Here is a 24656-nt window from a genome sequence, read left to right as displayed (position 1 = left end):
ATATATACTTCCCTATTTTCTAAATATGAACACACGAATACACTTAAAACATGTCATACAGTTTAATATAAATATAACTTCTAATAGCTTAATCTGTTGTTTGTCGTCAAGTGGCAAATATGTCATGCCGATCCAGTACGAGAACAGAGGCAGTCTATATTGAATGTAAGTTTTCCAGGATATAAAAACAGAAATGAAATGAAAACCGGAAACCAGTCAATGAAAGTGCAAACCGACAACACTATACAATTTTCGATGTGTTTCGATTTTATTTAAAACCAACACATTCGTAAAGAATATTTGTTTCGAATACCAAAAATAATGCTGAGGCATATGACTTAAAAAAATGTTCTCTTAAACAATGTTTATATGGTATTAAAAGATATCATGCACTACAATCTGAATGATGTTTTCTTCTTCAAAACATCATACAATTAGTGGATGTGTATCAAAGAACAACACATCTTTGCAGCATTACTTTAAATTCCCATTTACAGTTGATTTGTTGTCACACACAAAGCGTTGAGCCCACCAAACATCTACATAACAAGTGTGTTAATATTGTCTTTAACCTGCACACGGACTACAACTGTACAGATCATGACAATCAGTTTAGAAAGGTAGCTAGTAAATAAAACAGAAATAAACAGAAGTTTCTTTTTTGATGACGAAATACACAAAAAGATCGTAGTCCATATAAACTCATTGTCTGACAGATTTAGTCATGTTTATTTCTATTGTTGTTTGACGTCAAAAAGAAAAGTATCACAATCATTACAAACAAGCAGAATATTTTCTTTTTTGTCAAAATAAATTACTTTCGGCCATATCAATCCATCTAATTCAGTAAGAATTTCTCTATGATGTTTCCCATCATCTGATACAACTATTACAGTGTGTGTACTCGCATTAGTCACATAGACGTTGCTCTCGTTATCTGTTGTAACACAAGTTAAGTCTAGAAATTCATACTTTTGAAACTGCCAAATTAACTTTCCATCTAACGAGCAGCAGTATATTGATGCATAGTCTATATAGACCAACCTGTCTCTGTCTACTGTAATGTCGATACTGTCTGAAGGTACCGGTATAGTACGTATTACTTTACCTGTCCGATCCATCACATCTATAATACTCCCATCAATAACAACGTACAGGTTATTATTATTATATGATATTCCGCCGCAGTAACCACTGGTTTTGATTGTACGGACGATAGAACGTGTAGATATATTTATTATATGTATGCTACTGACTCCTATACAGGATACTGCTACAGTGTTTCTATCTATCTCTGTTATACACTGTGGTTTATAGGACAGAGGAATGTGATGGATATCTGTACCGTCTGAATTACCAATAATAAGTCGGTAATTTTTATAGTCGGTTAACACTAATGTATTGCCTGTTTTGATAAAGCTACTAATCTTTGGCCTTTCATTCTTTGACTTCTTTATATTTAACTGTTGACGCAACTTTACAGAAACATGAATGTTGTTTTTAATAGATGCTTGATCATGGGTGAATGGTTCTTCTTTGCTTGTTTTATTTTCTACAAAAATAAATAGTAAAGTATCAAATTCTTATAAAACAACCAAATACTTAATCTATACATTAGTTTATCGATTAAAGGAATGAATGTTGAAAATTTCTTGTTTTGCACACTTTATACTGTACGTAATATTGAATTGTTCAAGACCACAAATGTTCTCTCAGATGTAAACAATTTAATTAAGTGTTAGGCCGTGTTCACATTGACCTAAATTCGGTGTTGTGTTAGTGTAACTCACACGTAAACTAAACACAATTGCATTCCCATTGATAAAACTCAATGTTTACATGTAGTTTAAATCATGTTTTATCTACACACAGTCGATATAGTCAATGTAGGCCTTGTGTAGGTTAAGTGTACACTAGGCATTTAGGACATTAGTTTAAAGTTTTACCTCGTATATATTTAAGGAAGAAACTGTTTTTGAGTAAAATTGATATTTTTTGATAGTTATTAGTAAAGTTCTTTACAGAAATTGTTGTCTAAATTTTACAGGACTTTTTTGTTATAAAAAATTAACGTACTTTATTAACCCCTGATCAAGACTTAAAGCAGCATCATTGCCGAACCCATAAGGCAGCAAACCAACTGAGTTTCGGGGGAGGGGTGGCTATTATGGTTGAGTATTAAACATAAACGCAGGGGGGGTGGTTTGGTGTGCTATGAATTTTGTTTTGGGAAAAAAAATGTTTTTATAGTTTTTGGCCATTAAAAAAGTGTGTGTTTCACCCTCAGCTGCCACTATATATATAATGCAAAACTTATTTCGACTTGTCACCAAAATTTTTCCTGAAAAATCTATAGCTCACGCCCCTCCCCCTCCCCAAAAAATGAAATAAATAGTTGCTGCCTCATTCATTGGAAAAGGTCTTCCCGAATCGACTTGACGTACACAGAAATAGTCGCCACTGGTCTTTACTCAAACAACGATTCACGCATATGAAAATGGCATTCATAAAGTAGCAACCACTTAACTTATAAAAGGGGGAGGGTAATTTTTTTTTTATCTGAGTCAGATTTTTTTTCGCGCGTACGTTTTTATTCAAATACATTTTTTTCAATATTTAACACTATAATGTATGGGGATACTTTTGATTCAGAATATTTTTTTTATCATCTGTATGACCAGATTTTTTGTTTTATCAAATTAGGGATCGGAATATTTCGATTCCCCCCTTTTGAAGTCAAATGGTCGTTCCCTTACTGCTAGAAAAATCATCCGAAAACTTTGAATTTAGTTCTACGTTATTAACATTTAAATGACATATAGTTTACAAGTGTGAACAAATCTTATGTACAGGTAATTAAACAAGGTGTATAGATGTGAACAAATTTAATGTGAAACCAGTGTCCATTACATTAAACTTATTGTAAACATGTTTACTGTACACGGCGTTTGGTTTGAACACGGCCTTATTTTCACTATCGACACGTGACAACATATTGTAAAAGGAAAATTGAAAAAGTTTATAAATGACAGAGATAGAAAAACATATATGTGTAGAGCATAGATGTAGTCTTGTACTGGCCACACCAATTCCGTGGAATACTATATGTTTGGATTTGTTTGGCCTGCCAATTTTAAAATATGAGCAAAAACAAAATGTCAATATGATTCCTTTGTCCTAAACCTTAACCACGGACAGAACAGGGTGGTCTTTTCTTTACGAGTGTTTGTTGGTTGCTTAACGTCCAGTGGCAAATAATTCCTGAATGTTCAGAACGAGAACAAATTAACAATACATACTACATTGGCAGGAAGATTATGTAAGGGAGGCCGTGCAGATTAAGGGCAGTGAAATTTAGACTGCCACTGACAAACGAGGTTTAATTGGATAGGGACAGATATACCTGGTAAAATGTCATCTACGAACCCTTCGCAGAGCAGAGAGCATTGCACTAATAACACGAGTGATAGATTTTATGTCCCCATTATGACCGTACGTGGCTGTGTACTTCCCACACATTTAAACGAACGCTCCGCTTAGTCGAGGGTTTCACAGCCAATCGGAAGACATATGATGTGACAAAAAATATATTCCCTAGACACCATTGTGGAGGGGGGCTCTTTCTTTACAATAGTATACTCAGACTTGCTGCTGGAATGTGTAATTTCACCAGATTGTAAATATAATGATATAAAAAGATGGGGTATAAGTGCCAATGAGACAACTCTCCATTCTAGTCAAATTTTGTAAAACTAAACCATTATCGGTCAAAGAACGACTTTCAACACGGAGCCATGACTCGCCGAAGAGCGAGTTTTAAGTGGCCAAAACAATATATAAAAAGTAAAATCACAAAAATACTGAACTCAGAGGAAAATCAATTCGGAAAGTCCATAATCACATGGCAAAATCAAAAAACAAAACGCATCAAAAACGAATGGACAAGAACTGTCATATTCCTGACTTGGTACAGGCATTTTCAAATGTAGAAAATGGTGGATTAATTTAAACTATTCTGACAGGACAACCAACATTCTAATCTTTATAAAATCTAGAGGCTCTAAAGAGCCTGTGTCGCTCACCTTGGTATATGTGAACTAAACAAAGGAAGCAGACAGTTCATGACAAAGTTGTGTTTAGGTGATTGAAATGTGTTTGTACATCTTATTTTACTTAACATTCTTGCTGCTTACAATTATCCCTATCTATATATAATGAACTTGTCCGTGTAGTTTCAGTGGAAAATGTTATTAAAGATTTACAAATTTTATGAAAATTGTTTAAAAATTGATTATAAAGGACAACAACTTCTTACAGGTCAATTGACCATTTTGGTCATTTTGACTTATTTTTGAGTCTTAAATTGCTGTTCATTATTGCTGTTTACAGTTTATCTCTATCTATAATAATATTCAAGATAATAACCCAAAACAGAAAAATGTCCTTTAAATTACCAATTTAGGGGCAGCAACCTAACAACGAGTTGTCCGATTCATCTAAAAATTTCAGGGCAGATAGATCTTGACCAGATAAACAATTTTATACCTTGTCATATTTGCTCTAAATGCTTTGGTTTTTGAGTTATAAGCCAAAATCTGCATTTTACCCCTATGTTCTATTTTGAGCCGTTGCAGCAATCTTGGTCGGCTTTTCCCGGTCACAAAACACAATCTTTAAACTAGATAGCCTAAAAATGATTCTGGTTATGTTTGGTAAAATTTGGCCCAGTCGTTTCAGAGAAGAGGATTTTTGTAAAATTTAACTAAGATTTACGAAAAATGGTTAAAAATTGACTATAAAGGGCCTAAACTCCTCAAGGAGTCAACTGACCACTTTGTAATGTTGACTTATTTGTAAATCTTAGTTTGCTGAACATTATTGCTGTTTACAGTTTATCTCTATCTATAATAATATTCAAGATAATAAACAAAAACAGTAAAATTTCCTTAAAATTACCAATTTAGGGGCAGCAACCCAACAATGGGTTGTCTGATTCATTTGAAAATTTCCGGGCAGATAGATCTTGACCTGATAAACAATTTTACTCCATGTCAGATTTGCTCTAAAAGCTTTGGTTTTTGAGTTATAAGCCAAAAACTGCATTTTACCCCGATCTTCTATTTTTAGCCATGGCGGCCATCTTGGTTGGTTTGCCCGGTCACAAAACACAATTTTTAAACTAGATAGCCTAATAATGATTCTGGCTATGTTTGGTAAAATTTGGCTCAGTAGTTACAGAGAAGAAGATTTTTGTAAAATTTAACTAAGATTTACGAAAAATGGTTAAAAATTGACTATAAAGGGCAATAACTCCTAAAGGAGTCACCTGACCACTTTGGTCATGTTGACTAATTTGTAAATCTTAGTTTGCTGAACATTATTGCAGTTTACAGTTTATCTCTATCTATAATAATATTCAAGATAATAAACAAAAACAGTAGAATTTCCTTAAAATTACCAATTATGGGGCAGCAACCAAAATTTCCGGGCAGATAGATCTCGACCTGATAATCAAATTCTACCCCATGTCAGATTTGCTCTAAATGCTTTGGTTTTTGGGTTATTAGCCAAAAACTGCATTTTACCCCGATGTTCTATTTTTAGCCATGGCGGCCATCTTGGTTGGTTTGCCCGGTCTCAAAACACACTTTTTAAACAAGATAGCCTAATAATGATTCTGGCTATGTTTGGTAAAATTTGGCCCAGTAGTTTCAGAAGAGAAGATTTTTGTAAAAGTTAACTAAGATTTACGAAAAATGGTTAAAATTGACTATAAAGGGCAATAACTCCTAAAGGGGTCAACAGACCATTTTGGTCATGTTTACTTTATTTGTAAATCTAACTAAGCTAAACATTATTGCTGTTTACAGTTTATCTCCATCTATAATAATATTCAAGATAATAACTAAAAACAGTAAAATTTCCTTATAATTACCAATGGAGGGGCAGCAACCCTACAATGGGTTGTCTGATTCATCTGAAAATTTCAGGGCAGATAGATCTTGACCTGATAAACAATTTTACTTCATGTCAGATTTGCTCTAAATGCTTTGTTTTTTTAGTTATAAGCCAAAAACTGCATTTTACCCCTATGTTCTATTTTAGCCATGTTTTTAAACAAGATACATCAATGATGATTGTGGCCAAGTTTCGTTTAATTTGGCCCAGTCGTTTTAGAGGAGATGATTTTTGTAAAAGTTAACGACGAAGGACGACGACGGTCGTCGACGGACGACGGACGCCAAGTGATGAGAAAAGCTCACTTGGCCTTTTAGGCCAGGTGAGCTAAAAACGACAATCGGGAAACATTTATGAACCACATAAAAAAACGATGACCTTTTCCGATTAGATATCGATATATTTGCTGTTTTCTCTAATAATCAAATTAAGATGTAAATAAATGGAGAATACCACCATGGAACACAGATGAAGCCCCCGCTTCCATATGACGTTATAAAGGGTATAACTCGGAACGTGTTGTGACCTTGAACACGGAACTGAATAATGATTAAGATACATGCTAACGAGAGTATTCTGTTTTGTTGTACACCACTTTTGAAATAAACAACTGATACGTCTAGATAACATTTCAAAAGGGTTTTTCTGAGTTTTGTGGTGTCCTTACTTTTAGTTTCGTCGAATATTCAAAAACTATGTTTGATAAAGGGGAAAGTAAATTATTATAATTATGAAAACCATACTACGTGTCTTCCGGTAACAAACACACCTAACATGGAGCAATTTTTCCAAGGGAGAGGCTTCTTTACTAGGATTTAGAAAGCGGTACAAATGTCTCCGTCTGAGGGGTGAGGTATCACCTCAAGACGCTTCAGGTGGCGATTTCGGATATATAAATATGCATCTACGTCAGATCGTGTAGGGTATTAACACGCTTTCTATAAATGTACCCTTACACCAACGTGTTTATGAAGTTACACCTCTTCATAAGGCTGCGTGGCATGTAAATTACGTAGCCCCGTTCAGTCGAAATGGTAAATCTGATATCTTGGTAAGTGAGGGTCATGTTCTCTTCGGTTTTAAAAACCTTTTAATGATCTGCTTACCGTTTTGAAGCTCATGACATCACTAAAATGTGTTCAATTGTTTGCAATCTTGTACTTTAGGTTTTGGTCGTATTAAATACCGTAATTAATTTTGCAGTATCTCGGGCTTCTGTTTTAGGTGAGACAGATTGTTATTGTATGAAAAATGCACTATGGACATCGCTTTATAATTCTTATATGATGTGCATATAAGGGAACACACTTATACGACATTAAATACAATATTTTTAATAAAGGTTATGCCAATTCTACTGGTCTGGACGGGATTACATCGTCGTCATGGTTATTTTATCTTTGGAGTGTTTAAGAATATCCAGAAACCTATTGATTTTTTCCAGTTTATTAATTTCTTCATGCTATAAACTGGTTTACTTAATCTGTCACTAGCGTAGTTATTTTGATATCAACATTTCGTAGGGCATGTCTCCTCCTTAAATCATGGTAAAAACACGTAGGGCATTTACTTTGTATTTTTTTTAAAAGAACTTTTGTTTTTTTTATTGTAAGGTTTATATAAAAACAAAATATAGTTTTACTAATTAACTGTTATTGAATATAAATGAATAGGGCATAGGCTTGAACAAAGATAAACGTTTTTAGCAGGCTATAAAGAATCAGTGACATACGGGATTACATTTGATTATGTACAATTCTGTATACTAGTATATGTAGAACTCAAATCTATGGCAGATTCCTAATCTATGGTAAATGTGACGTTACAAACGCCAAACAACTCAAATCTATGGCAGATTTTTGTTTTCTCCAAATCTATGGCAAATCTGGGGCAGAGTAACATATAATGTCACAATTTAATAACGCCATATTACATCTTCGCCGCCGTTAACGATGGCGGAACCCATAGATTTGAACACCATTCAAGATGAAATTATTTTCCTGACAAAAATTTGTCGGTGTTTTAAAGGAAAATATGATCACTTTTCCGAAGAGGGACAAGATGTGCTGTACCTTCAAATGCCCGAGATAAAAAGGGGCATCGCATATTTTTTAAAAGGAGTTGTGGCAGAATTTCACGGTATACGGCTGGCAAAGTTTATTATGTAAAAGATCAAATTACCAGATACCATTTGATTTAAATCCATATCAAATAAAAAGATGAATTAACGTTATCGCTGAAATAAATATTATTTCAAAATTCAAACTGTACTTTATTTTTATTTGTTACTTTTTTATTATTTTATATATATATATATATACATAAAGTCTCTGAATGATTGTATAATAAAAACTATAAAACAAATTCCCATACGTTTCGGCCATTACGGCCTTCTTCATTGGAATAAATTACAACATTCTATTATATATATATAAAGCGGTCTTCCTGTTCGTTAAACGATTTATTAGTTGGTTTAATACCTGGATTAAACAGATAGCATGCACAGATTTAAAAAAAATGTTTATTTTTTACAGAGCACATTATTTCATCTTGAAGTCTCTATTAAGGGTTATGAATTTATAATTTATGACGTTTTTTGGTTGACCATTATTGAATGTTTATTTCCCAAATATTTATAGACATGTTCCCGTTCTTGCATATTTCCTTTTCCGTAAGACAAGCCGTTGGTGGAATATGTACTGCATTGTTTTCCATTTGCAAAAAACATTGCCATAGATTTGGAAACAATAAAAATCCGCCATAGACTAGGAAACTACAAAACTTGCCATAGATTAGGATTGTAAAAAAACTGCCATAGATTTGGAATTCCATGACATCACATATACCATAGATTAGGAATCTGCAATAGATTTGGAACCCACCATAGATGTGAGTCCTACATATATATGGAGACAAAAAATAGAAAACGCGTAACAAAGTGGAGATACTTTTCTTTTTGTGAATGATTCTTAATTTCAATGAACTAGTATATAAGGTGTTCACTTACCAACAATATTCCGTGGATTATTTTCAGCCTGCTCTTTATTTAATTTTGCAATTACCTGGAAAAGAAATGAGTTATTTTATTGAATGCAACACACGAAAACATGAACACTTAAACGATAAATTACGTGATGCAACTACATTGTCCTCTTTAATTTCAAATATACAAATATTATCATTGACAAGCGATCTCGAGATAAATTGTTCCAAAAAATTATATCATACAGGATTTATACTGATATACTTGAGTTACTTAGATAGATAAAATGGATTTTTTTCGAAGACCGAAAGACCATGTCCTACAGACGCGAGACCACTTACAGGTATTTATATTTAAAAACGAATTAACACCTCGCCTCGTGCCCGGAACAGTCGCATTATTTGCATAATGTAATCTTCCGATGAACCTTTTCAATAAATGGACGATACCTTCCTTGACATAACCATGGTCCATCAACTTTCTGTTTCAGACACTAGTAACGTTTTTATAAAGTCTTAGTACCTTAGCAGTAATTTTCCAACTTTACCTGCATATTAGATATACATTTCCCAACTCAATTGATATTCAATAGCTACAGCTGCTATTCAGACTTTATAAAACGTACATCAGTGTCTAGACAGAAAGTTGATGAATCATCGTCATGTCGAAGAATGTTTCTTCTTTTCCTAGAAAAGTTCATCGGAAGATACCAAAACTTTGTTGGTAAAAATTCAGTATCAACTTCACAAATAAAACATCATGGCCTTGAAGCATAGATTCTATGTATTGGCATTGTTCATCATCTTGATAAAGTGTTACAGTGTTCTTATTATTTGACGTTGTTTATTTTTTAAACCTGTACTGTTCAGTAAATGTTTGGTATATACTTTTGGCTTTACTAGGTATTTATATAACCTGTCATTGTGCTACGGTCCTATCTGTATTCTAGTCTTTCAACTTTGCTCAAATACATTGTCCATAAAGTGTCTATGACAATTTTTTTTCTTTTATTGAAATAGAATATTAAAAAATTCCCGAGGCACATAAGTATAACGGGAATTGATTGTCTTCTTGCGCATGTGTAATACATGTACGTGTAGGCGTAGGAATTTTTGGCGCCAAAAAATTAGGTTGTAAAGTGACTGTTTTATATAGTTAATTCTAGCCTGTACTTCGTACTGTGAACATCGTATTTTTAAGGGTTTTTTAAGGAAAAAAGATTTGCATAATTTTGTATTTGATAAATATATTGATTTTTATGTAGGTTGATTGGCTATACAAAAGTAATCGTATTTAGACTTTTGTACCAAAAATTTTCATAGCCCTTGAGTCCTAATGACTCGCTTTCTTTTCTATTTCGATATTTACAAACAAAATTATGTTTTTCTTTTTCTCATTTGATAAGTGAGGTCCAACACTTAGAGTTTCGTTGGCATGGACAAAAGGACACAGGTTTCCTAAAAGGGTTTTTCCTGGGCGGCCACGAAACATTCATTTATTCAGTTATTCTAATACAAAAGGTCAACATTGATGAGTATATATTTTTGTTGAACAATGATGTTATTGTTTTCACATTGTATAGTGTATAATATGTTTATATTGATCATTTGTCTTATTAAATAGGCAGCTCACAATATGCAGTACTAGAGCTAGTCAACAACATAAGTTTGTGTTGTGTTTTTCTTTATATAGTTAAGATGTATTAAGTGGAAAGAAGACGTATTTAGCTCACATGGCACAAAGGTGCAAAGTGAGATTTTCTCATCGTATAAGTGGAGTATATACAGGTAAATAATATATACGTTCATTTACATTGAATAACATGCTACAGTGAAAAGGCATTATACTATATATTGAAGGACACGGATGCCACATTAGTTCTACGAACACAGAAAGCTTCGATTATACGGATAAAATTAAACAAATTACAATAAAGCCTTGTAGGGGTCCAGAGGTATTTGTATGTTGATGACTTTTCATTAAGTTATATAAATTAACAACAACAAAAAACTTGGTTTATTCTGAAGTTATGACAATTTAATGAATGTTGTTGATTTTCACAAGTATTAAATCAGAAATGTTTTATTAGTATACGAAACTGAACCAAATACTGAGTGTTAATAGCGAATTATTATTTCTTTCGTCATGTTCTTTTGCTTTTCAAAAACAAAATAAAAATGATTGTGTGTTTATCCAACATTTTAGTGTACACTGACATCGTTATAATACATATTAAGAAGTTACTACCATGTGATGCTACTTTCTCTCCATTTGCTGGTGCCTTGTTTTTTTGGCAAGATTTAATATCACACCAATGTGATAGAAATTATCACTTATAAAGCTAACTACCAAAAGAGAAGTTACATAAAACATGTTCGTAGTTGTCTTTAGTTTATTTGTGCTTATATGTTATAAGGATTTGATTTTTTTTTAAATATGTTTTTGACTATTTTGAATCGCTGTTACTTCGATGAATGGAGAAACAAAGATAACAAACGGCACCTATATGATAATACGATTAATCAAAGAGTGTGTAAAGAGTAGTCAAATTTCTTTGGAAACCCATTATCTGATGATAAAGAGTTAGTTTTTCACGATTAAGTGAAAAGTAGATTATTGGAAACAAATGAAACAAACTTTTTATTTGCGGAGATTGTTTGTTTTCTCTTGAAATATGTAAATATAATGTTGTTTATAAACAAAAATTTATTTTAAAAACTAACACTTAACAATTTGATGTGCCATTAAACATGTTACAAATAACACAAAAGGATAAACTATTTTAGTTTACATGTTTACAAATAATGAGAAAGAAAGGATATGATATAAACCTCTCATATTTATTTACATATAATATCATATAAGTTTAAGATTCTGATTGAGGTCTTTTTTAGTATTTAAATTCATCCTCTTTTGATGCGAAAATACATGAAAACCATTAAAATAGCAGAAACATTTGTATACTAAAAAATCAAATCCTACTCACCATGTCAACATGCTGTAACCAAGTTTTCTCTACGTCGTCTTTTTTATGCATTTCATTATGTTCAGGACACCAGTAGCGTCCTTGTTCGCATATTTCACCAAGTTCTTTATAAGTGATTCTGCCTTGTTTGTTAGAGTAATCCCCATTTCCGCATTTCGCTTTTATATCGTAAGATATGTTCTGGCTTAATTTTTTCTTTAACGTTACAATTTTTCTACAAAGCTCTTCTAAAATAGTGTCATATCGGCTATACTCGACAACAGCTAATCGCCATATTTGTAAGGCTATAACATTCTTTGAGAAACAGATATACAACTTTCTGATTCCGGTTTTATCTAAATTGACCAATGCCTTTCCTCTATATAAAGTTTTTCGCCCCTCTTTCTCTTCACAAACTGTATATCTTGTAATATAATAGAATAGAATATGATTGAAATAAGCAAGGGGGAGAAATTTGAATTCAAGTATCAACCATGGTGAAGAATTAAAAGTACTTCTTTCACTTCCGAAACTTTTCTGAATAATATCGAGAGAAGTCGACTGCGTTGTAATGATGCATGGCATATAGTATAAATTTTGTACCAGACCGGAATCGTTGTTGGTGGCTGTTAACTGGGGTTTAACTATAATATCAAATTTTTCCATTACACGAAGTATGTGAGTTTTATATTTTACAAACTCTAAGTCTGGTTCTTTTTCAAAAAGCCTATCGATAATATTATCTGATAATTGTCCTGTCTTTTCCAGATTGTGCCAATCAGTTAACTGAACTATTTCAATATTTCTTTTGTGTGGATGATTATCGCATACTAGGCACCTGAAACACTTTACTAACCAATCTGGCCGTAAAATGATATATTCCTTCATGTCAGTGAAAAAAATAATGTTCCCAATTTTATGCTGGTAAGTTAGGAAAGGAAGAAGTTCTTTTTCTTTAATAGAAAGCATTTGGGCTAATTCTACAAAAGTCTGCCATGACAATATATTCTGTTTCGAGTCGTCTTTCAGCACACTTAACGCATGTTCAAGTCGAATCCAATTCATAGGCAGTTCCTCGGCAAAATACATCATATTTTTGGCAACATCAGAAATTTTGTTTTTCAATTCGTTAAAGTCGCTTTTAAGAAATTCTGTGTTAGAAATAAAGTAGATGCCTCTATTGTGATTAGCTTTATCTTGATCTCCAAAACAATCTTTAAACTTTTTGATATATTCTTTTTTTCTATCTTCAATCTGAAATATAATAAAAAAAAAAAACGAAACAGAAATTGAATAAATGTTGTCATACATGTTAAAACAATGTAACACATATTACTGTAATTTGTAAGTGTCAACTTAACTGTTCCCATAACCAATCCAATAGTGTTTTCTTTACCCTTAGTTTTTGTATCAACTGTAATGGAATCTAACGTTATATTTATATGACCAATGATAAGTTCACAAACTAATATGATGTTGTTTACGTTAAATAAAAGTGTCAATCTAGATATTCTGATAATAGTTATACATGTTATATATTGATGATTCTAATATAACGTTCTTCAAACGCTTTACAGTCACACCCGTGGTAAAATTTAAATATAAAGATACGTTAGCTGAAATCAACGGCATGGATTGTTTGGGCTGTTCTTAGTTTACTCTCAGAACTTAACTTAAGGCCTAAGCGGAAAAGCCAATCCTTCTTAAGTCAACTTGCCCTAGTGGAGATGCTAGCTATGTGTACGTACAATTCCTCAATTTATATGTCTAAAAGATACAACTACTTTTATTCTGAACGGAAATGTTTATGTTAATATCCGAACAATACAGTAATTTAATAAATTCAAGACTGTTCGGTAGTGTAATCTACCTCTACAAACATTAGAAAAGCCATTTATCAGTACTGAATTGTTTATTTAATTATATTTGAACAGTAGTGAATCTACCAGTATGGGTAAGTCTACAAATTATCTGAAAGACTGACATTGGCTAAATAGTCTATTGTTTATGATTGTATTAAGTTCAAAATGACGTTAAAGAATTCATATAGACGTTACGCAGGGTATTGGTGCCACTTTACGTTACACGACGTTCCTAATAAAACGACGATTTAGACGTTATTCAGGACCACGAAAAGTTTCAAACGTTGACCCTACTCATGTGAAAATACCGCTAATTATTTTTTTTATTTTTTCAAACGGGTGCAAATACAAAACTCCATTGAATTAAAAAAAACAAAAAAAAACAACATTTTTGCGAAGATTTGTAGATGCAAATATAACACAAAATAACAATTTGATGTCTTGTTAAATGAATTTTAAAATATATAAAAAGAAGATGTGGTACGATTGTCAGTGAGACAACTCTCCACAAGAGACCAACATGACACAGAACTTAACAACTGTAGGTCACTGTGCGACCTGCAATAATGAGCAAAAGCCATACCGCATAGTCTGCTATAAAAGGCCCCGAAATGACAATGTAAACCAATTCAGACGAGAAAACTAACTGCCTAAATTATATAAAACAAAAATGAACGAAAAAGTCTGTTTTGTACATATTTCTTGGTGTTTTTTTTTTTATCTTCAAAATGTTTTAAAACTTTAAAATATTGTTGGATACCATGAATGAAACAAATGCAGGACAAATCTGAGGCTAATCTCTTTACTCTAAGGACGAGCGTGCTAACAGCATATCACATTGGCTGTTTTTTATTATAACATTAAACAGTGACTTTTACTTACATTATAATTTATTTGCATATTATTTATTCTAACGTATAAGTAAGTCAAGACCACAATCTTAACATCAATCAAAATGTTATGGAAAATGTTAAAAATATAGCATATTTTCAAACATCTCTAGCGAAAAGCTTTATAAAATGTTCATCAAGTTTAAAAAAGAAATACGTCGTGCTCTCATGCTGCCGTTGCCAACTTTCAATGATTTAAAGTTGGTTGGGGTCTAAACTATCTTTTTAAAAAGAAAATGTTTTCATTGATTACAATCTTTAATTCATGATTGTTTTACCAAATAATTAAGAAAATTCATGTATGAAGGAATTTGCACATTTTGTACATAAATCATGCATGCCGTTATTTTTCTCGTTAGAATTGTTTTACATTAGTCATTTCGGGGTCTTTTATAGCGGACTATAAGGTACGAGTTTTGTTCATTGTCGATTGCAAAGAGTAACCTATAGAAATTATTAATTGGTCTTTGATGGAAGTTTGTCTGGTTGTCAAGCATACGGCCGCATCATTTACTTTATTATGAGAACGGTGATTCTGTATTTTTTTGTTTTTGCTTTCAGAAACATATTTTACGAGCTATCCTTTCGTCTGATATTTTTTCACAAACTCAAGCTTCAAAAAAGGGTCGGCAAACAATACTTATTTGTAATGTTTGAAATTATAGAATTTGGCAAAGTATGGAAAATTCTTACACAGACCAAAACATACCTCACAGATTATCAGCAGGTCAAAATCCGATTTTTTAATACGATTACTTTTATTTTACTTAATTTGTAATTTTGACTTTTTAAGTAATTGCTATATGTGCATGTTTACATGAATCAAAGCTTTTCTCAAGCGAACAACTATGAACCAGGAATGCATTATATGCTCTTTTTATACTATTCACGGTAATTTTTGGTTCAGCGCTTCCATTTTCAACATATAACAGAGTATCGGTTGACACTAAATCTTCATTGACTTTTTTTTTAAACAGTTTCCAAACTGATTATTTGTATGTTTTCGGTTTCAATCTTTTTGGTTTCGTTTTTCATTGTTTTAAAAGTATAATCAAAGTGCTGAAGTACTGAACATCGGATGACCGCAAGTTCTTGTGGATGGTCACAAGCACTTGTCTAAGAAAAAAAATCACATTTCTATACCTGAGGTTTATATACAGGAATATATTTTTTTCTGAGACAAGTTCTGCGTAGATGATAAATAAATGACAGGGAATACATGTATGTATAATTTTCATCCAATTGTATATCATTCTAATCTACGATTCTCATAAAAGTGCAGTACACGTGCATAGTGGACACTTTTCTATAGCATCGCGATGTAAAAATCATTATTCAAGTTATGTTTGGTGGCGGTCTGCGAAGATAAAAAAAAAAGGATCTACTTTACACAACAACAACAAAAAATTGAATTTATCAGATTGATTGGTTGATTTTTTTTCTCGAATGGGTTTGGAGTGTCTGTATATTAATATCTTGGAGCTATCTGCTACATGTTTGTGTGCCATCCATCATATATGTCGGACAACTACTCGCTGTCTCTCTCTCTCTTTCGCTTTTTCTCAAATTATGGTAAAAGAAAAGTTTTAATTTCAATATACTAGTTTCATCACATGACTATGTACCAGGCAATTCTGTTGGAGATTTGAGAAAATAAACTTCATTCTGCCACACTACTTCTAAATGCAATAACCTTATTTTTCATACACATATTGCTAGGTAGATGACTAGAGATTGTTTTACTCGACAGCAGATAAAAAAAATATGATCGTTAGCTATACTGCAATGTTTATGACATACGAGTATTTCTCTGATAAAACTTTTTATTAAATGAGTCGATGCGTCAAAAAATGATTGCACGATTTACTGAAATGTTCACGACTAAGAAGTACTTTTTCTCATAAGATTTATTGTGAGAATTTTTATTTATGTGTATAGCTTCGAATCTTTGAATAGCAACGTTAGGAATTACAGATACTATCTGGCTGAGGAGGATACTTAAGAAGATCTCACTTTTGATCGCATTTTCTTTTTCAATGTATCTTGCTTTTATAAAGTGGGGGAGTGGTCATTAGTAAGTTTTCTCTTTGTTTAAAGTTATAGCTCCGGTGCCTTGTCTTTATGGAGTATCCCAGTTAAATATTTCGACATCTATCCTTTAAACAATGCAGATCTACATTTTAATCAGTGCATATTACACGAGAACTTTATTTTATATAAATCAGACCATTTCATGAAATTGTGTTATGCCAAATATGCAAGAAAAGTCGTATACAGTTTAACGTTATCATAACGCGAACGTCAAATTACGGTAACGGGGACATGTCATTGGACATCTTAGATCATTTCGGATTTTCTACCTGCAACTCAAACAAAAGTACATATCATATCATTTTAAAGGAAATTAAATGTATTTTTCATTCATATCAGTCAACAGGTGATACAAATTTGAGATATAGTAGAATTTTGCTTGATAAAAAGCCTCTGAATTATTCTTTGTGTTATTTTGTCCATCGGGACATTTTATTGGACACGGGGAAAATGACGATGTTTTTAAAATAAGACCGCAGTTACATAATGATGACTTCAGATAGCTTCTTCGGAACATGTATAATTTTTCTGATATCATTAAAATCCATGTTCGTATGTTATATATCATGAAATTGAAGACATAAAGTTTTTTTACGGGTTGAACAGCAAATTGGGACATTTTTTCCCTTTTTTTATTTAAACTCTTCTGACTATCTTCCTTCTCTTATAGTTAAAAACGTTTATCACTTCATTTAACGTTTGATGTATACAATATAGTTGTAAAATTTTAAACCATTCTACATACTAATGAATCCGCATTTGGATTTCAAAGACGCACATGAAACAAAATTGTAACAGCGGGACACCCTTAAAATGACGTTATAGGCATCGAAATGAGCATTTTTATCATTAAAAAATAGACAGAGCACAAAATCATCTATGTTATTGATTTCTATGGTTTATTTCCTTTCGAATGATATGCATAACATGGCTATTTATTGTATAGGATAAGAGCTTGAATTTGAATAACCCGCCATCTAACCCATATTTCCAAAGTGACACCAATATCGTGCGCAACGTCATAATCGTTGTGTTACCGCTCGGAACTCACATACTGGACCAATGTACGATTTGGCCCTAAATTATAAAATGTAAACTTTATGTTGAATTTGCATGTAAGAGGTAGTACAGCCATAAACAGTTAACTTAAAATAAATTGCCGAAATATAAAACGGTTTGTCTCACAGGTCATTGTGAAGAAGCATGTTTACTTCCCAAAAATGTTAGATATACAAATAGTACAGTTTGTGTCTTCCTACTTCTGAATGACGCATATATATAAAATTGATTCCTGGTATCTATGATGAGTTTTTTTTCTAGAAGATAAGGAATGAACCACAATGGTTGCTGTAAGTTACCAGTTAGGGAAAGCTTTCATTTTATGCAGACGAGTTGTTATCTGCAAACTAATATTTTATTTAATGATCCAAACCTATACACTTATGTACTAAAACAAGGAAATGACGAATGTTTTGGCCTTCTATCAACAGGAAGATTCATAGACTTCGGATATTGGTCCTAGGACCCATGAAATTTAACATGACAGCAGTTAATTGTTTTCAAAAAATTTCCACATATAATAATATCAAATTTTTCTTTAAATATTTTTATTTGCAAAAATTAGGTAAATTACTTATTGTGTCATTTCAATGACAACAGAGTCAAATTACATGTACGTCTACGAGACTTAAATACTATTTTCATTTTCATAAATGCTTACATTTAGCATGTTATAAATGTAACCAATGATAACATTGTTCAATTTTTTTATGTTTGGGCAATTTACATAGTTAAATTAGAAGCAAATCATTTCTTCTTCTTTTTACATTTTATCATAGTATCTTTATTGTTTCTGAAAGAACTACGAAAATATGTGTGTTTATATTCAGATATGTAACGTTAGAACTTTTCAGAAAACAAAACAATGCATGTATTATTATACTGTACCTCTTGTTCTGTTTTATACTCGTCAATATGGGTGCACACTACAATGACGGGTGGATATAAACCAGGTCCCAGAGAACTAGTACGTAAACAGTGAATACTGTCGAACCAAAAGTCAATGTATTCTAAAATGAAAGGAAAAAAACCTGAACTTTATTTTCAGTGTATATCCTCTATTAACAAGAATTAATGTGTATACAGCATAGGATAATATATAACCTCTCTACAAAACAGGTGGCATAATTTATGATCAAACTGCTGTAAAATTTCAATATATTTTCCAAATCAGATCTAGGGTATAACTATAAGACTCGGTTCACGATAGGACAGTTTGTCATAACCCTCGCTTAGAACAGTTGGATTTTCCAAGAAAACCAAATATAAATAATACAGTCAATGATATATATTTTATTCTCCTTAATGTCTATTACTTATAAATATATATATTTACTTGTATAAAATTTAAAAAATATAATTGAGGAAATATACCTGTTATATTAACCTTATTATTATCATCACACATACTAGTAATACAATATCTTTAGAAAGACAATTATACATGTTGAGGATCACTTATCACAGGCATATTGTGTAATAAAATTAACGGTACCAATTTTCCTAGACCAGATGCGCATTTCGACAATTCATGTCTCTTTAGTGATGTAATATGTGTATAAAAATAATTTATAATGATTACACAGTGATCATATTTTTTACAGAGTTTTTTATTTTTATTTTTAATTCTAATGACTACACCATTTTCTTCATTTGAAAATGCCTGTGCCAAGTCAGGAATATGACAGGTCTTGTCCATTCGTTTTTGATGCGTTTTGTTATTTGATTTTGCCATGTGATTATGGACTTTCCTAATTGATTTTCCTCTGAGTTCAGTATTTTTGTGATCTTACTTTTTTACAATCTCAAATATGTTCTGTACCAAGTAAGGAATATGGCCATTGTTATATAATAGTTCGTTTCTGTGTGTGTTACATTTTAACGTTTGTGTTTTCTCTTATTTTTGAGTGTGAATTCACATTACTATAAGACGTGTCACGGTACTTATCTATCCCAAATTCATGTATTTTGTTTTGATGTTATATTTGTTATTCACATAGAATGTAGTCTAATGCTTAGTCCGTTTGTGTATGTGTTACAATTTAATGTTGTGTCATTGTTCTCCTCTTATATTTAATGCGTTTCCCTCAGTTTTAGTTTGTTACCCCAATTTTGTTTTTTGTCCATAGATTTATGAGTTTTGAACAGCGGTATACTACTGTTGCCTTTATTTATGTTATTATACGTTAGTTTGGTGATGTTAACGTGACACACAAAAAAGAGGAAAAAAAAGGTCCTACTGACCCACGGTTAAACCATTGCAAAATTAGGGCGTCTGTCTGGCTTAGCTACAACTGATAGAAACGTTAAATCCGGTGCCTCGTATACAGAGAGTACCACTGTAGCAAAGGGAAAAAATGTGTAACAATTGAGTATATCCTTTTGTTCATGTCGCAGTCCATATTTCAAAAATATTCATCCCGAATGGATCGTATTACATGAGTAACCAATTGCATGTATTTGTTAATAAAATTGAAAATGGAAACCGGGAATGTGTCAAAGAGACACTAACCCGACCATAGAACAGACAACAGCAAAAGGTCACCAACAGGTCTTCAATTCAGCGAGAAATTCCCACACCCGGAGTTCTTGAACATGTTTGAAATAATTTAAACTGGACGTTAAGCAACACACAATCGATCAACAACAACTGTTCTAGGAATAGCACCTGTTACAAAAAGATGACTAAATAATAGGAACATATGATTAAAAGGATTTACCTCTAAATATCATCAATGTTTATTTTATAATTTCAGTTATGTTAAGACTAATAAGACTAGTGGTATTATAGTCATTATGTTTTTAATTTCAAAGTTTAACTCACACAGGAAAAAAACAATTCATTATTGTCCTAGTTTAATCAGTTAAATGTGTTAATGAATACTGTGTTTTATTGGTCCGTTTGTTTTTTTTTGTGATTTTAAACCTAAAAAGATATCTATTATTTTTATATTTTTTTATATTTATTATTGTTTGATTTTGTCATTGATGGAGGTCTTGGCTTCTTACCTTCAATTGAATCAAAGTTTGTATCATCGTCTGTAGCTGATATGTCGTCAGATATATTTGTAACAAGAAGATAGATAGCATGTGGATTCAAAAAAGTTTGATGTGTGGCATAATAGTCTTTCTGACCTGCAAAATCCCAGATACCACATTCTACTAAACTCTCAGATGCCATTTTGTCTTGATCTTTCTGAACTTTATCAAGAATTTGATCCATTTGTTCCAAAATCTTTTCCCTCATATCGTCAATTTGTATTGAATCTTTGGAGTTTTGAAAATCAGTAGTAGACGGGATAACACTATCTTTTAAAGGTTTGTCAATATTAGATTTGTCTGCAATTGAGGTGGCAGTCTCCATTATGTTAATTGTGTTTTCATTTTTCAATGATTTGTCGATTGAAACAGTTGGAGGGTGGTTCTCTAGTTTCCTTTCCATTTCAGACAGCGGTCCTTTAGACGAAATTCTTTCTTTAACGTTGTTCTCATTTTCAGCTAGACTTTCTTGGACGAAAGAAGCTAGTGCACTTTGTTTTTGTTCTTTGTGTAGAGTCTCCAGTATCCGGTTTATTATTTTCTTCCTCTCTGTTTCAACTGTAATAAGATATTTGACAATATAACATGATTAGAGATATAAATGGGTTTTATTTTTTTTATTTTTCAGGAGAATGCATAATTAGACGCACTAAGATAATTTGACATCTCCTTGTCGGAACTCGGTGGCAAAGTTGAAAGAAACCAGTTGAAATATCTCTATATGGTCACTTGGAATTGTTTTCACATGTTTGGGTGAAAACATTATATGACGATAATTACACCAATGTAAATTTCCACTGATAACGTTTAATATTCACATAATTTCTTGGTTGGTATGTGCTTTTAAGAAATACGAAACCTTTTTATAAAATGAAGTACTGTAAGCATATTTTTACCCGACATAACCCTTTCGTTATGAAGATGAGGGTAAGGACGCCGATAAAAAAATCACAATCGTTATACATGATGCATATATTATTTTGTTTAAACGGAAAAAACGATATTTTGAAAAAAGTAAAAATATATAAAAAATAAAGTGAAATCACAAAAATACTGATCTCAGAGGAAAATCAACACGGAAATTCCCTAATCACATAACAAAATCAAATAACAAAACGCATCAAAAACGAAAGGACAAAAACTGTCATATTCCTGACTTGGTACAGGCATTTTCAAATTTAGAAAATTGTGGATTAAACCTGGTTCTATAGTTCTAAAGGCACAATTTCCCTTGTTAGAATTGCAAAAACACTGGATATTCACGTAAACAAACCTTGAAAGCTATACCTGACCGGAAGCTATTGTCGATAAAATTGATTTTTTTGGTAAATTCAAAAAAACAAAATTTTGGAAGAAAATTACGTAGTTTGCTTAAAAAAATCAATTATTAATAAACTAGTTGTTATGCCATTGATTTTTAAGCATCTTATTTAAAAAGATAAATGTTGAGTATAGATTTCAAACGGACTTGTTTAGACGGGTAGAAATGAAGAGATTGTGTAAAATTTGTTTGGTCATGCATAACGAACATATTTTAAAAGACCTATTATCAGATGGTGATAGTTTAATTCACCCTTTAGTTGTTGAACAATACACACTTCGTGATATAGATCTAGTCTAGAGCATACGTTTATGTATAAGCTTTAACAGTGATTCCAATGTTATGCTTATTTCTGAGATATTTTAAACGAAAAAAACAATAAGTCATAGAAATTAAAGTAAATAGAAACGTCATATCAAATATTTCACAACTGTAAATAAAATCATTTTTAATTTGAATCATGCTTGTCGTAAAGTCCTGATCCAGATCTAATTCACGTTTTGTTAGAGGAAGGCTGTATTTTTATTTTCGTTCTTCGCTGTTCTTTTACTGATTACTATGTATTGCTAAAAAATGATGCATGGCCAATTTTAAAATAAGGAACATTTTCCAAATCAGTATATTATATGAAATTAACAGTATCACATTTCTTTTAACCATGGAAATCTCACATCGCTTCTTCATGATTTATAACGTTTTATTATAATTATCCAGGGCTAGATGAAAAAAGATAGAGGCAAACGAATATATAAAAAGCCATTTTAATTTAAAACCTTTTAGATGTTGTCCAATTATCAAAGTGCATGGCTCTACAACAAAAATATTCTTTTTTGTACATACATAAGGCCGTTAGTTTTCTTGTTTGAATTGTTTTACATTTACATTTCTAGGTCTTTTATATGTTTTATATAGTTTTTATATTACTTTTTATAAGATGTGAAAGTCAATCTTCATGTAAAGCATTTTTCTAAAGTGCTATTTAAGCATACTAAATGAAATGTCCATGAACAATCAAATAACACACAAATAAAAAAAAATATATAAACATAATGAGATAAAAGGAACTTTAGTTCACTAACTAATCTTAAAAATGGCTACATTGTCATTTAGCAAGATAACTAGGATAAAAAGAAAACACCAACTTCTTTAACTTATAAAATTGTATGACAAAAGGAAGAGTAGATGCAGAAGAAGTTGCAATTCTATTTTTAATCGGGAGTAACAATTGTAACTCACCTCTACCAATGACCCATTTACCATCAGTTGTTCTTATTTGGCACTTTTTAACAATATCGATTCCATCCGTGCTGTTTACTTTCATATTAGAATCTCCAACTAATCTACGTACAAGACTTGACTTGCCAACTCCATCTTTACCAATAACTTGAATTCTAACGTAACGTCTTATCTCTGTTCCATCTTTGATTGCAGTTAAATGTTCATTCCTGTTTGTTACTTTCAGGTTTTTTGTAAGTCGTGTCTGGATTTCTAACAATGATACAAAATAACACAATCAAGACATGTGATTTGAAACTAGACTCCAACAGTTTTTGTAACATATTTAAAACAATATGACATGATCTCATTTACCATGCAATTCATTTTTAAAACAGTTTCGACTTTTCAATTTTGTGAATGAATTACGTAAAAGACAGGTGAACGGTACCAAAAGGACAGTCAAACTGACGCAACTAAATATACTGAAAAGACAAATAACAGTACACAAAAAACAAGATATAAAACTATAACTGTGCAACTTGAACCTCACTATATACTCGGATGTTATCAGGTGCTCGGGAAGGGTGAGAAGATCCTTCCCCACATGTGGCACCGTTTGTGTTGCTTAGCTAATTGTCTTTTTTGATAGGTAAAAGAAAACGACAATTGGAAGATATCCGTCGTCATCTGAAAAACAAATTTTCCATGTTGCAGTGGTCATACCTACTGCCCCATAATAGAGTGGTTACAATTGTTCCTAATGTGGAAAAGGCTGGACAGAATCTGTACACAAAGCATCGGACTGAAAATCTACGTATATTTTCACCCTGCACAATCAAATGAATGGCAAACTTTCGCAAGGGTTTTACGGCATGTGCCGGAAGAAAGACTTAACATGGTTACATTGTTTTATCCCCAGTCATCCTAAGAGGTCTATATAATGTTAACATACTTACTTCTACAACATTGGATTCCTAACCGCTTAATTATAAGAACAACTATACACACAGACACTAAAATAGATCAAATGTCATGTTAAGAATAAAAGTATGTAAATGGTGTTGTATTTCAGAAAGAACCAAATCACTTTAAGACATAAGCCCGGATTTACTAACATATTTCTACAAATTCATCTCAGCATTTTATCAGTAATCAATAAGATATTAATTATGTGGATACACTATTTTAGTGGTTCACTAATTATAACCAGATGTTGACGACAAAATGATAAGCTATAAACCTTTATTTCTCTGTTTATTGGTGTTTTATT

General features: G+C 31.9%; 1 protein-coding gene across 2 annotated transcripts in view; it reads right to left on the bottom strand.

Annotated features, from left to right (window-relative positions):
• Window positions 1-643: 643 nt before the first annotated feature.
• Window positions 644-24656, bottom strand: part of LOC134692836 (uncharacterized) — a 44617-nt gene continuing 20604 nt past the window's right edge. For both annotated transcript variants that reach the window (XM_063553429.1, XM_063553430.1), the window contains 7 exons: window positions 24343-24399; window positions 23405-23656; window positions 20818-21405; window positions 18697-18818; window positions 11928-13160; window positions 8966-9020; window positions 644-1552 (listed from right to left, as the gene is read on the bottom strand). In XM_063553429.1, the coding sequence (XP_063409499.1) occupies window positions 735-1552; window positions 8966-9020; window positions 11928-13160; window positions 18697-18818; window positions 20818-21405; window positions 23405-23656; window positions 24343-24399 (3125 nt within the window). In that variant the 3' untranslated portion in view covers window positions 644-734. The remainder of the gene's footprint in view (window positions 1553-8965; window positions 9021-11927; window positions 13161-18696; window positions 18819-20817; window positions 21406-23404; window positions 23657-24342; window positions 24400-24656) is intronic.

The sequence above is a fragment of the Mytilus trossulus genome, chromosome 12 (genome assembly GCF_036588685.1).
Source record: "Mytilus trossulus isolate FHL-02 chromosome 12, PNRI_Mtr1.1.1.hap1, whole genome shotgun sequence".
In the NCBI taxonomy this organism is placed as follows: domain Eukaryota; kingdom Metazoa; phylum Mollusca; class Bivalvia; order Mytilida; family Mytilidae; genus Mytilus; species Mytilus trossulus.
The sequence above is the reverse complement of the archived record's forward strand: the minus strand, read 5'-3'. Positions and strand labels throughout refer to the sequence as shown.